The sequence below is a fragment of the Lepidochelys kempii genome, chromosome 2 (assembly GCF_965140265.1).
Source record: "Lepidochelys kempii isolate rLepKem1 chromosome 2, rLepKem1.hap2, whole genome shotgun sequence".
Classification (NCBI taxonomy): domain Eukaryota; kingdom Metazoa; phylum Chordata; order Testudines; family Cheloniidae; genus Lepidochelys; species Lepidochelys kempii.
In genome coordinates this window covers 204,715,538-204,731,567 of record NC_133257.1, presented here as the reverse complement: position 1 = coordinate 204,731,567, position 16,030 = coordinate 204,715,538, and the positions used below count along the sequence as shown (strand labels likewise).

General features: G+C 39.8%; 2 protein-coding genes across 8 annotated transcripts in view; one reads left to right on the top strand and one right to left on the bottom strand.

The window, feature by feature from the left end:
- GALNT15 (polypeptide N-acetylgalactosaminyltransferase 15) overlaps positions 1-12,401 on the top strand; it is a 44,733-nt gene extending 32,332 nt beyond the window's left edge. For 2 of the 7 annotated variants that reach the window (XM_073333555.1, XM_073333557.1), the window contains exons 6-11: positions 1,943-2,060; positions 2,884-3,078; positions 5,558-5,689; positions 6,948-7,049; positions 8,714-8,854; positions 10,448-12,401. In XM_073333555.1, the coding sequence (XP_073189656.1) occupies positions 1,943-2,060; positions 2,884-3,078; positions 5,558-5,689; positions 6,948-7,049; positions 8,714-8,854; positions 10,448-10,594 (835 nt within the window). In that variant the 3' untranslated portion in view covers positions 10,595-12,401. Of the gene's footprint in view, positions 1-1,942; positions 2,061-2,883; positions 3,079-5,557; positions 5,690-6,928; positions 7,340-8,713; positions 8,855-10,447 lie in introns of those variants that run through there. The other 5 variants (XM_073333559.1, XM_073333558.1, XM_073333561.1 and 2 more) reach the window with 5 other exon arrangements.
- On the bottom strand, positions 11,494-15,746 carry LOC140907483 (vitelline membrane outer layer protein 1 homolog). The gene is made up of 3 exons (XM_073333563.1): positions 14,765-15,746; positions 14,558-14,673; positions 11,494-12,631 (listed from the first exon to the last, which is right to left on the bottom strand). The coding sequence occupies exons 1-3, from the start codon at positions 15,035-15,037 to the stop codon at positions 12,334-12,336; spliced, it is 687 nt and encodes a 228-aa protein (XP_073189664.1). The 5' UTR covers positions 15,038-15,746; the 3' UTR covers positions 11,494-12,333.
- Between the last annotated feature and the right edge of the window lie 284 nt (positions 15,747-16,030).

Below are 16,030 nucleotides of genomic sequence, written 5' to 3'. Positions count from 1 at the left end.
AGAGTTGAACAAGTCAGTCATGCAATAAATGAAATAGATTAATAGTTGATGTACTCAATTAGGCTCAGATCCTCAAGGATACTTAGGCACCTAACTCCAAATTGAAAGCAAAAGGATTTTATATGGAGTAGAAAAAAGTGTGGGAATTGCAGATGACTGAGGTGGAGCAGCAGGGAGAGGGATGACAAAATAAGAGACAAGTAGGGAGAAGTAAAGTGTGGCAGTAAAGTAAAGTGTGGCAGAATTATGCAGAGCCTTAAAGGCAGCCACAAGAAGTTTGAGCTTAGTGGAGGTGGACAAGGGGCGGGGGGGGGGGGGGCAGAGGAGGGTTTCAAGTGGGGAGATGTGGTCAGATCAACATGTGAGGATAATCTTATCTGCTCTATTTTTATGGCCTGGAGGAGGTGATGAAGTAGTTGAAATGAGAATCTGGGGGAGGTTTAATCTTTTTTTCTCTGTTCACCCAGCTAAGAGCCTCAAAATATTGTGCAGGAAAAAAAAAAAAAAAAGGCTGCAAGATTTGGATATCACCTAGAAGTGTCCGAAGAGGGAGGAGCTGAAGTTCAGACCTAGTTTACTGAGTGACAGGGAGAATGGTGGTGTGTTCAGTAGTGACAGAGAATGAGTGGAGGTCAGAGGCATTCAATGAAGGTGGCAGTGTAGTGCTGGTTTGGCAAGAAAAATGGTAACATGAAGGAAAAGAGAACAAATATGTAGTGGAAGAAGTCTGTGCAACAATGAGAATGATTTCTGAGGCATTCAGTGGGACAGAACAAACAAATTGGAGGTTGAGGTGAGCCAGGGTTGCGGGTTAGTAGGACAGTTTACAGTGGGGGGTCAAGAAGGAGAAAAGAGTCAATGGTGGAGGAGAGAAGTGAAGGGATTCAGCAACAGAGTCAGTGGAGAAAGAGGAGGATTGAGCAGGGAGAATGGGGAGGGGCGGGGGGGAATGAGTATAGAAGAGCAGTCATAGACTTGAATGGACTGGAGGTCACAGAGGGCTGGGGAATGTTGGAAGAGATGAGGCAATAACCTGAGAGACAGAACTCTGCTACTGAGAGATCAAAGAAGCAGCAGCCTTTAGTGATTCCACAGTTTAGTTGACCCAATGCCAGGCACATCTCTTGGCTGGTCCACGCTGACCGCAAACTTATGGCCAACATCAGGTCAGCTAACTCAGGTGTTCATAACCATGTTCAAACATGGTAAAATTGTAGGTAAGCCCTAGAATCTAGGCTAATGAGTAACCTTGGTGAGAAGACTGAGGGCAGGACTCAAAAACAGAGAGGGTGCTAAGAGCAAGAGGGTCAGAGGGAAGGAAGCAGCTTCTTCTCTGCAGAGCTTTACACAATAGTGTCTTGCCTGGGGTGTCTGCAAGTGTAGTTTTGGCCATCTCCGTTTAAAGTAAACAGCAATTGTGTACATTTGTAAAATAAATAAATTACACTGGGAAATACCCTGAGCCCCATTTCTCTCCCAACAGCAAAATGGCTCACTGCAAAGTCCCAAAATCTGCCAGTAGTCAGCAAGTGGAAAGCAACACACACACACACACACACACCTTTTAAACTAGAAACACAGTTGACACTTTAAAATTCCCCTGCTGCCCTCTCAGTGATTGTAAGGCCCACCACAGGATCATACATTGTTTTATAGAGACCTCTCCATGATCAGAAAGAAAAGGAGTACTTTTGGCACCTTAGAGACTAACCAATTTATTTGAGCATAAGCTTTCATGAGCTACAGCTCACTTCATCGGATGCTTATGCTCAAATAAATTGGTTAGTCTCTAAGGTGCCAAAAGTACTCCTTTTCTTTTTGCGAATACAGACTAACACGGCTGTTACTCTGAAACCTCCATGATCAGAGTAAATCTCATTCTCTGTTTAACTCTCCATCCTGAATTGCAGCAAGATTCACTTTTAAACTGTGCTCTGTCTAGAAGTCCCGTGGTGCCTGGTGGAGTAGTGGCAATGGACCGACATTACTTCCAAAATATTGGCGCTTATGATTCCGACATGACTCTTTGGGGGGCAGAAAACCTAGAATTATCTATAAGGGTAAGAATCTGAAGAAAAATGTCAAGTAACTATTGTGTGTTGAAGAGAACCGCATTTAAGAGCCCAGAAGCAACTCAGAAAATAAAAACCAAATACAAAACTGCATCAGGTGAAGAGAAATTACTGTTTTCTCAGAGAAATCTACCCCTAAAGTTGTCCAGCAAGATGTCAAGTGACAACACACACAACCACTAAGTTAGAAGCCGTATGACATCAAAACAAAGTCTCATTGGCTGACCCTCATCTCATGAAAGGACAATATTTTTAGCACCTTCTGAAAGCTGCATTTTGCAAATGAACCCTTTCATGCATGTAGTATTTGGAAAGTGTTAGCTGCAGAATCTTAACAACTGGAATGGACACAGCAGTGTGCCTTTAACACATGTTTAACAATTAATGTTAAAGACTTGAGTAAATCAACAAGTTGCACACATGTTAAAGACACACTGCCTTTTCTACACTAGGCTGTTAATACATGTTAGCTAACACCTCCCAAATCCTAGTCTAGATAAGGCCTCAGAACACAAGCAACCAAATTATAGCTGCCTCCTTCATGGGTGCACTGGGAGAATGGACTTCCTCCTCCTTCTGAGGGCCTCCTCCTTGGGGCACCCCTAATTTGGCCCCATCAGTATTGCTATCAGATAAAATGAATCCACAAGGCTACTGGCCAGAACAGATTTTTACTCATGTCAGTGTCTATTTCACCTTGCTTTGCACACCTCGATTACTTACCATTTGCTAAATGGTGCTGATAGCGATGTACTGCCTGCATAGCGGATACACCATGTTAGAGTCCTTTTTGTCTTCATCTGTGTTACAGGCCTGGCTCTGTGGTGGTTCTGTTGAAATCCTTCCATGCTCACGGGTGGGGCACATCTTTCGAAATCACATCCTGCACACTTTTCCCAACGAAGAGGCTGCAGTGAGGAACAAAATCCGAATAGCAGAGACCTGGCTGGATTCTTTTAAAGAGATTTTCTACAAGCATGACACAGTGGCATTCCTAATTAGTAAAGTAAAGACATAAGTGATGGTCCATCTCAGGAGGGAGTAAAGTAAATCCTTACCATTTGGGGAAGGGGAGGAGAGAGAGTTTTTCTTTTCATAGCTGATGAATGCTGCCTGTTAATGTCCCACCTATTGTTTAGCCACTTCCAGAGAGAAATAATTTTGTCTGAAGAGAAACAGACAGCTAGTACACCAGACTCAGGAAAGCATTTATTGAGGTATAACACTCACAGTAAAGGTGACGTCCTGTTTAGCTCAGGGTTGTCCAGAAGAAACTGGCTATATTCTCACAAAACTAGAGTGAAGCACACAGGAAGATAACAGAAAGGCTTTAAGAGCGACAGACACCCCAACCACGATACAACAATTAGATTTTCATTTGAGGAGTCATAAGGATGTATTGAAAAGGGGATTGGATACTAGCAGCCATTCTGTCTTACAGTTAGGGTGTGGTACCATAATGACAAAGCATCACTCCTCACAAATCCTCCTGGAGTGACTCAGCCTGCTCCAGAACCACAGTTTAGGTGGTGGCTGTTTGGGTTCAACCCTGTGACTGAAATATGTCATATACCCAAACATGGGTTTCTTAAAATCCAGACAGCAGAGTTGTTGACAATCCTGCTGCTAGCCCTATTTCTTTGGCTCTGGTACATTTCATTATACCAGGAACCTTTTCCACTCACTGGTAGGGCAGAAGTTTGAGCAGTTTTAGCAAGCAGGTGAAAAAGTAGAATCAGTAAAGGAGAGATGTCATTAATTTTAAAATGCTGTGCTTACAAAACTGAGGACTGATGCTACATCTAGCATTGTGTGGGTTGGCACTTAGCACTGTATGAGTTTCCTCAAACAATTTTGGCACTGCATTTCAATCCTGATCTGCCAAACTCCAGTTGCTGTAGTCCTGAGTTGCCCAATCATGCTAAATTTTATGATAAGTTTGAGACTATATCAAACTAATATTTTTCATCTGATTTTTTTCCAACTGAATTTTCTCTTGCTACTTATATTGCAGGACTTGAACCCCATGGGCCAAATTTCCATCTAATTTATACCCCTGCTGTCTCTTTGAGTCAATGAGCCAGCAGTGTAACTGAGAGGAGAATGTGAGCCCAGGTCTGCAGAGATCAATGACTGGTTTCTTATTTCATTTAATAATTAACTGAAGGTGCTTCTTGTTAACCTGGTAATAACTTTATCCTGAGCTAGTAAACCCTTCAGCTTCCAGCGTTGCAGTTTATGTGCTATCAAAACCTTTGCCTTTGGCCTCAAAGTTTATTTTGCTTAGGTTACTGTTATTATCTCACAAATGTGAAGTACCCTGAAATGATATTCATGTTCAGCTAATGTAATATTAATCTATTACCTTCTTCCACATACAGTATTTTTGTGTTAGTATAGCATGGTGTATTAATCCATACAGGTAATGAATGAAATAATTTGCAATGCATTCACTTGCAATCATCATAATAGTCTTGTCCCTCCATGATTTGTTGAATTAATAGGGTAAATAGGGCCATCTACTGGCCACTGGAAAAATCCAGGGAATATTAGCTGAACATTGACATCTATTAAGTATTTAGATTTTAAGCAATTTAGATTGCGTTATACATTTTTTTCCATTCAGAATTTATTTTTTCTGGGTCTGAACTCTTAGGATGTGGTTTCTTCATCGCAGGCTCAGAGCTGGAATAGTTTATGTGACAGAAGAAAATAACATATCCTATGAATATTATTCAACCATTTATTGTTATTATTTATTACCAGTATTACCATGCTGCCTAGAAGCCGTCATCATGGACCAGGACACCATTGTGCTGGGCACTGTACAAACACAGAACAAAATGATGGTTGCTGCCCCGTAGAGCGTCTGCAGAAATAAATTATTCACATAATAAAATGAGCAATTAATGGGAAAAATAGTCAAATCAATTGTTTATATATACAATTTGATCAGTATTACTGCATATGTTAGACCAACTTCTAAGCTCATTCAAGAGAAGATTTTGGTCTGTTAAAGCCAGGGCATTAAATGGCAATTAATAAGCCAAATTCTAACAGCCTATGCAACCCCATTGGTTTCAGTGCAGTTAGTGTAGAATTTGTTTTTTGTTAAAAAGAGGGCAAAGAATTACTGATTTTGCAAGATAATTGTACTTGTTATGGATGATGAAAATCCTTATTCCCGCCCCATTTTTAAAAGGTCTTTCCACAGTATGCATCCAATGAAGTGAGCTGTAGCTCCCAAAAGCTTATGCTCAAATAAATTGGTTAGTCTCTAAGGTGCCACAAGTACTCCTTTTCTTTCTGCGAATACAGACTAACACGGCCGTTACTCTGAAACCTGTAATTGTAACTTGCTGTACATATGGGGTGGCAGAACTGAGCCCTCCCTGGGTAGTATATTTCTTTTACAGCTTCTCAAAACCAAATATATTAGTACTTGTTTACTATCCATTCAACTGCTCTATGCTTTCTCATATAAGGCTGAGAAGCCAGACTGCAACGAGCGCCTTCAACTCCAAAAGCGACTGGGCTGTAGAAAATTTCATTGGTTTATATCAAATGTATACCCCGAACTCTACCCACCAGCGTACAAACCAAGATTCTCTGGCAAGGTAAGAGGGAAATTTATTATTATTTGTATTACTGGAGTACCTAGAGACCCCAATTGAGATCAGAATCCCATTGTGCTAGGTGCTGTACAAATATATAGTAAGAGACAGTCCCTAGCCTGGACAGTTTACAATGTAAATAGACAAGGCAGATAAAGAATTGGAGGGAAAACAAAGGCACAGAGAAGTAAAGTGACTTGCCCAATATCACACAACAAGTTCCAACTCAGGAAGTGAACCCACTTCTCCTGACTCCCAGTCCAGTGCCCTATTCCCTAGCTCATGCTGCCTCCCCAAAAGTTATAGGATTTCACATTTAATAATTATAACTTATTAAAACACACATTTAATAAAACTGTTTAATGGGCCAAATCCTGAGGCTCTTAGTTTCTAGTCAGTCCTTTCTCAGGAAAGTTCCTATTGACATTAATGAGAGTTTGCCCAAGAAAAGACTAAGCATTGTTTTAGGATCTCAAAATCTGACCCAATGTGAAAAGGCTTAGTGGCACCTCAATGAGCGTGAGAGTATGTGTACATGAGCAGGGGATCATATCCTGAGCTCAGAGTGTAGACATAGCCCTAGCATTCTGGTTGATAGATTCAGAAACTGTAATATAATATACTACTAGTTATCCTCATATTGTATGGAATGATATATAATTCCACGTTTGTCATAACATACCAGGATATGTAATATGGTCATGATACTGAAAACACTCTTGTGACTAATGTATTAAATTCAGTACCATATACACAAACAGGGCAATTATTAGAGGTCATCAGAAAATAGGGTTTTTTGTGGAAAATAGTGACTCTCTGTTGAAAACTGAAAACCCAAACCCAAAAATTTGGAGAGTTTTGGGTGTTCAGTTTTTCTGACAAAAATGTCAAACATTTTCAGGGAATACAGACAGTTTCTGCAAAAATTTTAATTTTGTCAAAAACCCAGTTTTCCATAAAAAAATTGTTGGAAAAGGTTTGACCAGATCTACTAATGATAAAGTGGAGGTTTAACTTTAACTTTGCCAAATAGCATTGGGCCAAGCTAATCTCTTGTGTCACTCTACTGACAAGGCTCAGTTTCGCTCAATATGCGAGACTATTTGATCTTGCCTATGAGTGAAAGAACTCTACTGGCTGAATAATTAGCCAAAGCACGTACAATAAAAAGGATACAACCCAAGCATCATTAAAAGTTAATTAAAAGACGTTTCCTTTTTAACTGATTGTACTTTATTTCAGTACAAATATTTATTTGCAGCTGTACAATACTGGTGTTGGCTTCTGTGCAGATTACAGATCTGCATGGGGTGCTGCAGAAGGTCCTATTGAGCTGTCTCCTTGTAGTGACAATATTAACCAGGTATTGTATATTTAAAGCTTTTGTGTACTGGCATCAAATTTAAGGCCCCAATTCAGGAAGGTATTTAAACTGGTGCCTAACTAACTTTAAGCATTGACTTCAATAAGAGTACTCGTGCTTAAAGTTAAACAAATGTTTACTTACTTTCTTGAATCAGGGCCTAAATGCTGACCAGCTAAATTACTGCAACAATATGTCTTGCTGATTTTGTCCCATCCAAAAAATATGGGTTTTTTTCCATTTGGGAATCAGTTCATCTGAACCTTAAAATATTGAGGTTCACCACACCACTATCCCATGATATTTTCAGTATTCTCTATACTAAAAATGAAAAATGTATGTGATTGGACTGAAACACAACAAATACTGAAGTATATTGAATTATCGCAAATGGTAAATGTCAAGATTTTCATGAAGTTGACTGTTATTTTTTCAATCAGTTTTTGGAAAGTTAAGAAAGGGAAAAATCGTATTTTAGTTAATATAACAGAATGATTACTTAGCACACTGCTTGACAGAACAATAATTTAAAGCAAAGATTTACAATACAGCAAAAACATTCATTCATTCAAATGAAATCTCAGTAAGCAGTCTTTGTCTAATGAAAATACAAACAGCATTGTGACAGCTTTACTGTATTCTGCCTCTCCTTTTTAAGGTAATATGCAAAGTGTAATTTAACCACCAACACCTAGGATATGTCTGTTCATTTTCCATGACAGATATTTAAAGCTGGCTTCTGTTTTTCACCTGAAATTTTTTGAACATTTTAGGTCATTTTGATATTTAAGTATTTGATCTGCAGCACACTCAATCTACATTAACTAAAGTGTTTCTGTCCATTTGTGGATGCAAAAATGAAAGCCTGGCTTACATCAAGCTAAAAATGAGGTCTTTACTTTTTATCTCCATAGAGGTCAGTCAACAATACTGAGTTCTGCAATAACGTTAAACAATTAGAACTCTATGCTCTGATCCTTTTACATCCAAAACTCCCATTAAAGATAGGGGAAGTTTTGGTAGCTCAAGAAATACAAGACCAGGACTTTAGATTGTATATGCCAATATTTGTGTCTTGATTGGTTTGTAAAAGTTCTGCTTCCTGATTGACTCAAAGATAGATGTTTTCCCCTGAACTTTTAAATTCATCTCTCTTTTTGAATGCTGAGAATGAACTCAGTGGGAGTTGAAACTGTCCAGCACATGTGGATTGGGCCTGTGAGTACAAAGTGATTATTTATTATTTTCAGTAGCATCTGGGGAAATGGAAGACTAGGAAGTTTAGGGAACAAATATAGCAACTCTAGAATAACAGAGATGGATTTTTCCCATATTCTGATGTCTGGGAATGTCCCACCAGCCGGACATTCCCAGACCTTTTAAAAAAAACAAACAAACCAGAAAAACATTGCCTACAAATATTATATTCTGCATCTACTTTGTACATGTTATCCAATCCTAAAAACCTTTACTTATGGAAATAGTCCCAGGAAAGTAGTCGTGCAAGGACTACTTGTAAGAAAATAGGTTTGCAGGTTCAGGCCTAGTGTGTCTCCTTCATTCATCTTGGCATTGTATGTTAACAGACAGGAAATGATTTTGGATACTAGCAACTAAAAATGAATTGGAATATTATTAATGCAAACAAACCCTTCTTTTTCTAGCATTTTGAATATAACAGTATGAAGGAAATCCGGTTTGGTTCCGCTCTGCAGTTTTGCTTTGATGTCAGACATGAGAAGGTTATCCTTCAAAACTGTACGCAAGAGGCAGAAAATAACCAGCAACAATGGGATGTCCAAGAGGTGTGTAGTGATTTTGTGATGAAGCTAGACTAACTGAAAACAGCCCAAAAGTTGTGGGGAAGGGGTTACCAGAAGTTTTAGATTACGGTTTCACTGCATCACAGTTTGCATCCGAGGTACTGTGAAGCTATTTGTCCTATTCACACCAACTTCCTCATACAAATTTAGTTAAGAATAAGAGTTAAAGCAATCATTCTATAGAACCGCATGCTCTAGAACCCCTTGCTTGGCTTGAATTGGCTCCCTTTTGGGAGTAGGATGGGGCCTTAAAATTCCCCCTCTACTGCAGTATAGGAGTATCTCCTTCTATAAGAATTCAGTATTATTCAGTGGAATTCACCCAGCAAGGTAGGAAATTATCTGCAGCATGGGAAATTTTAAGGCTCCAGGTCAATATATGGAACAAAGTGTTAAAAGAGATCTAGACAGATTTATAAATGGGATTGTATGATGGGTTGCTTGTCATGGTAGGGGGCAGAGCTCAGCAGCCCTGGGACTCACCAGTTTATGTCTTATGTTCCTAGAAGCTCATGTGTCTAGGCTTCAGACAGCTACCTGCAGGGGTCAGGAAGGGATTCCCCCACCGCTGCCAATGTATTCTGTTTTGTTTTTTTTTGTCTCCTTCCTGTGAAAGGATGGAAGGACACTGGACAGGGTGGGCGAGGGCTCTGAGGTGGCATGAAGCATTCTCTGTCTCAGGTGCTTGGCTGGCTGGTTCTTGCTCATATGCTCAAGGTCTAACTGATCACCATGTGTGGAGTCGGAAAGGAATTTTCCCCCAGGTCAGATTGGTGGTGACCTGGGGGTTTTTTCACCTTCTTCTGCAGCATGTGGGTGAGAGTCACTTGCCAGGATTATCTGGGTATATCTCACTTAATCATTTCCCTGCCATTACAGGAGCCCCGGGCACTGGTGTCTGTCGTTCCCACCTGTTCTCTCCCAGTGGCACATCATTGTCTAGTCCTCTGTGGACTGTAATACTTTGGTCTAATTTCAGTTGTTGGGTTTAGTGTGCAGATGCTGGGTGGTGTTGGTGGCCTGGGATATACACAAGGTCAGACTAGGTCCCTCCTGGACTTAAACTCTGACTCGATGAACTTCCAGTTTTTCTACACACAGAACAGGTGCATGGCAATCACATGCGTACTACAGCTCAGAGTCTATTATAGTTGCAGTTATGGGGCACTTCTGCTACCATTCTACTTCCTAATCCCAGTGAGGATTCATTTTCCCCAGCATTGGACTAGGTTAGTCTTGGCAAGACACAGTCCAGCAATTTATGCTGGGGACAACATTTACCCTCTAAAAAGCAGAAGGCACTGGGAGTGGGGTGGGGTCTGATCTTAATAGGTGCTGAGTATGCACAACTCCCATTGGCTCAATTGGAACTATGGGTACTCACCACCTTTCAGGATCAACCCTAAGGCTTTTTCAGTAATCATTAAATTTAAAGTATTACTCCAAACAAAGAAATAATCACCGATCCCTACTGATTGCATTTCTTTGTTAGAAGTTTAAAATACACATTCTGATCTTTATTGAAAGTCCTTTACTTTTTCTCCATTCCTTCTGTCCCTTTCTGTCTTTTTGTAGAGTGGAATGATTGTCCACATCCTTTCTGGTAAATGCCTAGAGGTGGTGAAGATTGAAGCTGAGAAGGACTTGTCCTTACGTGTATGTAATAAGAATGAGAATCAGCTGTGGCGATTTGATCACTCACATGTGCTAGATGAGAGATGACTGACAGGTCTATGTGAAGACTGTCTCCAAACCTCACGGTCACTTTCATTTAGGATTCAAGACACACAGATTCCTGCATGCAAAAGAAAGTTATGTATGTCTGCCATGGTCTTCAGGAGATGCTAGAAAGACCTTGCTTGGAAAGTCTTGCTCAAGTAATTGCAGTAGGCTCCTGGTTTAACCAATTCAAGCGAAAAATTACTATTTGTTCTCTTCAACCAGAGAATAAAAGTACTGTGAGTATCGGTAATGACTCTGCAGCTCTACACCTGCAGAAGACAAGAAGTTTGCCCTTTTAAGGAAACTTGGAAGACAAATTGCCAAAGGGTCTCTCTTCTAAAACTTCTAAGAAAACAGGAAGATGAATCTTTGTGAAACTTTAGAAACTCTCTCAAAGGAAGTCTGCCTTGTTGAGATGAGAGTTTAGCCAAGCTGTACAGTGTACTTGACCCATATAAAACAAAGTAGGTTTTGTATGTATCAAAGTAGAACATAATTACTTTTGTAAGAAATAGTTAATATATTCCTGTCCAAATACACTGAGCCAATACCCCATTCTCAGTGAGATTGCACAGTGTGTGTGAATTAGCTCAGAACTGGGCTACATCTTGTTCTTGTTAAAAATTCTCATTGATGTCAATGGGAGTACAATCAGGCTCCCTGTCTTTGGCCCATTGTCTCTTGCCGCCTTAATCCACAATCTAAATTGGATGGGACAATGACTCCAAAGAAATGGATAGATGTACAATGTTCACGCTTTAGTTTCCTTTGGGATTTAGTAACTCCTTGTCAGCAAACTTTCCATTAGTAGGCTTCAGGACCCCCAACAAGAGCAGAGTGTGAAATATTTAGGAGAAAAAAACCTCCCAAACAACATGTATTTTGACATGAAATTTATTGAAGGTATTCCATTTTGACTCATAAAACGTTGGGAAGAATTAATGTACTAAAGCAAAGTATCACTAATGTACTAAAGCAAAGTTGTAAAACTTCCAGTTGAAAGCAGAAAATGGAAGAACTTTAGGTGCACAAGACTTTATAGCTACGTAAAAAGAACATATTAGTGTTAGCTTCCTTTTCCTGTATCTGCTGCTAGCTACTTTAAAGAATAAGAGTGTTGACATTGCTGACTCTAGAAAAGGATTCCTGTAGCCCCTTACTCACCATGGGTCTCATAGATGGTCCTCAAAAGTAACTCATCAAGGTTCTTTTACTGGGAGCGTGATCATGCATCCCTTCTGACCTCAAGTCTCTCACTGAAGTTAACAGCAATTATTATAATATGAGGACCATAGTGTCAGGCTCTCTGTGTCAGAAAGTCTAACTTGCATGAACACTTTATCTGGAGTCCTTAAATTAGGAATGAAATCAAATAGGGCTGACACCTTCAGGTGCTTCCAAAATAGGAGGGGGAGAAGCTTGGCAAAACAGAGAGGTGATTGCAGGATGGAGCCTGTTCTTAACTACCTGGCTTTCCTTTAGATCAGCTCACAATTCATTTCCATATCAATCAATCACAGCTTTCAGACAGTCATTAGGGGGCAGCACATCACTATTGAAACCTAATTTATTGTGACTTTTTTTAAAGAGACAGAAAATGTTACTATTACTAAGATTTAGAGCAAATTGACTTTGCAGTGGGGCTTGGCACAAGGCTGAAAATAACAGAATATTCTGTTCAGAACAATCCAGGTGTCAGCCTTTGGGAAATCCCAGAAAATAACATTCAACAATAGAAATCAGTCACAACAGAAGAAACGAACATCATTGAGTGCTGTGTCATCAATAAAAATATTATGGTATGGTTCCTGTTTGGTTTCAATGCCACAAATTCCACCTCTTGTGCACGAATTACTCCATCCACCATAATCACCAAAACTACCGCCTGTTCCTTCTATGATAGCACCACTGCTACAGCGGAATTTGATACTGTTAGCGGCTGTATCGTCTAAAATTCCTTGGGGTTCTTCAACTTTCAGCTGAAAGGATGTTAGGAACCCAGTTGGACACCAAGTGATTCCTGACCATTGCCCAAACCTAGTGGGGGGGAAAGAGAATTTCAATATATTTTTCTCTACTTGTTGCATAAAAGTTAGTGAAATGTTATTTTAATCAAGTTTGATCAATTTTTAAAATGGGAAGTATGCCAGATTTTCTGAATTATTTTGAATGTATTATTTATTATGTGTTGAACACCAGCTGTGTTTGGACTCTGCAGAATACACAGCGGATACCATTCCTTACATTCCAAAAATAAAGTGACAGCACAATGACAGCAGGTTATCACAAGCTGAACTCATGACAAAGCAGCAAGAAGCTTTTCCTGTCTGAGGGCAGGAAAAAGTTGGAACAAAACTGAAGAAATGTGAATGTCCTGTTCACAGTATATGTGTCAAACTCAAGAAAACCTGAGAAAACAAGATTCACTGTAGATATATGCACACCAGAAAAAGCCTTAAAGTAAATCCATTCACATCAGTGGAAGTAAGAGGAGAATGTTTCTTAATATCAATTTAAAATAGCTTGCAGTTTACTCTTTGTTGCCTGCAATAATTGTAAGTGTCTGCCTGGAAAAAAATTATACCCATACTTCAAAATCTGGATTTATGTTATGTCTACTCTTTAAAACTTTGATATTTACATGAATATTAAGAATATCTAGAGTGTTCATAATTAATGTCAACAAACATTTTGGAAGGGATATTAAACCTTGTGCTTCAGGATTCAGGCCAATCTCTAACTATCAGAAACCAGGATTAGACCTATGCAGGGTGCATTCTCCCATCTGCCTACTGGAAGATCATTGCATGTCTTCTGAAGCATCTAGGGCTGGCCACTGTAGGGGAGAGGATACTGCACTAAGTGGACTTGAGTCTGATCTAATATGGCAGTTCCTAAAATCAGATAATATAAACTCAACTAAATGACTGAGCCATATATATCAGTGACCCACAGATCCTTTCATACACAAATTACATTTAAAAAACACTCTTTATATTACATAAATACATTGATACAACTGATAGAGGGTGAGGCATTCAAAGTTGAAACTGATAACTGGGCCCTTAAGGGGACATCATCAACTTTAAAATAATCACATTTCTGTCTGAACATTTCCCTATTACCATTACAAGTAATGCCAAAGACTATTATAACTGAAAAATGAAGGGGAAATATTTCTCTTTTTTTTTTTTTCTGTTTCTTTTCGTTGTGCATTTGGCAGAACTTGGTGTATAGTCACTTTCACTGTTTCCCCTCTGTAGTCAGCCAGGTCCTGATCCTGCAATCAGATCTATTAGCTGAACCCCTCCACTTATGCAGTGCCCCATTGGGGTGGAAGGGTCTACGCTAGTAGATCTGATTGCAGTGTCAGGGCTTAGTTACTTAGTTTCTGCTGCTTGGGCAGAACTTTTTACACAGCAAGGTGGGGAAAGAAAAAATATATATAAAAACAGGGAAATGTGATTGCCAACATTTTGGCCTCAGGAGCAGGTAAAGTACCTGGGAATTACTTTAAAGTTGTTATTTTTAAAGTAACTAGATTCCAGATTGACTGTGTCCCTATAACACAAGTTAAGAAAATTGTAAAGGCCAAATATTCAAGTGAGGATGAGGTGTCAGTTTTAACTTTAAAGACCATCAAAGCGTGCCTGGGGGAAAAGGTAGGAAATTCAGACACAACACAGTCAATGTCTGCTATTTAAATTGTAGCCTTTTCTCTCTGAATTTTGCAAATCATGCATAATTAATACCTTGAGCCAAATTCATTGGGCTACCCTGGTGTAACATAGACCATAACGCGGCCGCTTCCTCGGTAGTAGTAAACAATTATATTCCCAGCACAAAAACTTAAAAAGAGCAACCTGGAGGCACTAACAGGCTGCACTGTGGTTGACAGTGCTACAAGTTCTCAGGTTCCTCATCTTCTGGTTTACTATAGATCAAACAAAACATTAAACTTACTTTCCAGAATCAGATTCAACAGTATAGACAGCACTATTCGTACTGTTGATTTGTATGCAAAATAAACGGATCCCATTTAGTGCAGTGTCATCACTAGCTCCTCGATACTCCTCCACCTAAAATATACAGAAATACAGTAAGATCATTAACAGGATAAGAACCTATAGCTCTGACGAGGGTATGGATAAAGTAATCAGGTTCAGTTACCTTTACACTATATCCCGTAGCATAGAAATGTTCTGGGCACATATCAATCCATGTCCAAGCGCCCCAAGGTCCTCCATTAGTGACGTTTATTGAGCTGTAATACTTTCTGTTTGAAAAAGTGCCATTAGCACGGATTTCTCTTTCGCCAAAGACTGGGCAGACACAGGCTAAGCCAACCAAAAGGAGAATAGGACTGGCCTGCATTTTATAACAGCTGGATGAAGTAGTGTGAGCCACAGCACTAGTTACTGCACTCTGTCTTTTATACCCCATTTTATCTCTGCCAATTTGATTAAAATAACAAATGTGTTCAAGATTGTCACATGGGAAAGTAGAACAAACAGTGTGTTTTGCAATGGTGATTTACTGGCTCGTGTTCTTAAATTAAATCTGGAAAGTCTGCAGCCCTCAGGTTCTGCCCTGAATGAAATATATCAGTGCACAGTGAAATGTTGCATTTTTGTTCCTAGGGGTTATTTATTACATAGTTTATTTAATTATTTAGGGTCAGATTCTGTCACCCTTACTCACGTTGACTAGTACATTATTCTGAAAGTAGTTCCATGGAAGGTTCCTAATGGAAAGGTGTCCACATCACAATTGATTAGCAGCCTCATAGAGCCCTGTAGGAGATTTGTATTTCCTTGGTGCCACCTTAACTTGGAAACAAATCCTATAGTCCTTCAACATAACTTCCATTGAAGTCAATAGGAGTTTTGTCTGAGTAGGCACCGGTGATGATATGGCAATCTATGTACAGCTTATGAATGCTATTTGATATTATGAACTCTGTGTATGGTTATCAGCATCGCCGACCTCAGTGATTCAAACTCCAAAATCATGATTCAGACTCCAAAAAAATCTTGAGATTGGCCCAAAAAATCATGAGATGTTTAAAAAAGATTATGTTTTGTTTTTTCAGTATGCCTTTTGGCTACTGAACTGCCCCAGCCCATTCTGAGTCTGTATGCGACAATTAGTCTTGCCCACAATCCCAAATGTATTAAGTAAGGTGATGTGGACCTCCTGGTCAGGAGCTCTCACCGCCACATCTAGCCACCCCCTGGCTAGCAATTAATCTTGTCCCCAGTCCCTTTATCAGTTCAGTCCCCCCATCAGTCCAAGCCTCCATCGATTCAGCCTCATCCCTCCCGTTCAGCCTCCACCAGTGTGCTCTACTCCTCCTGGGGTTCTTCACTCTCTCCCATGCTTGGGTGGACTGCAGCCAGGTCCCCGCTCCTCCTGCCATGCTATGAGGGGTAAGCT

What these genes read in the sequence shown, in the direction of transcription:
- LOC140907483 (XM_073333563.1), bottom strand. Translation starts at nt 15,037, where the DNA reads ATGGGGTATAAAAGACAGAGTGCAGTAACTAGTGCTGTGGCTCACACT. An exon ending in CTACGGGATATAGTGTAAAG is followed by an intron (nt 14,674 to 14,764) that starts GTAACTGAACCT and finishes TGTATATTTTAG; the next exon opens with GTGGAGGAGTATCGAGGAGC. An exon ending in GTTGAATCTGATTCTGGAAA is followed by an intron (nt 12,632 to 14,557) that starts GTAAGTTTAATG and finishes CCCCCCCACTAG; the next exon opens with GTTTGGGCAATGGTCAGGAA.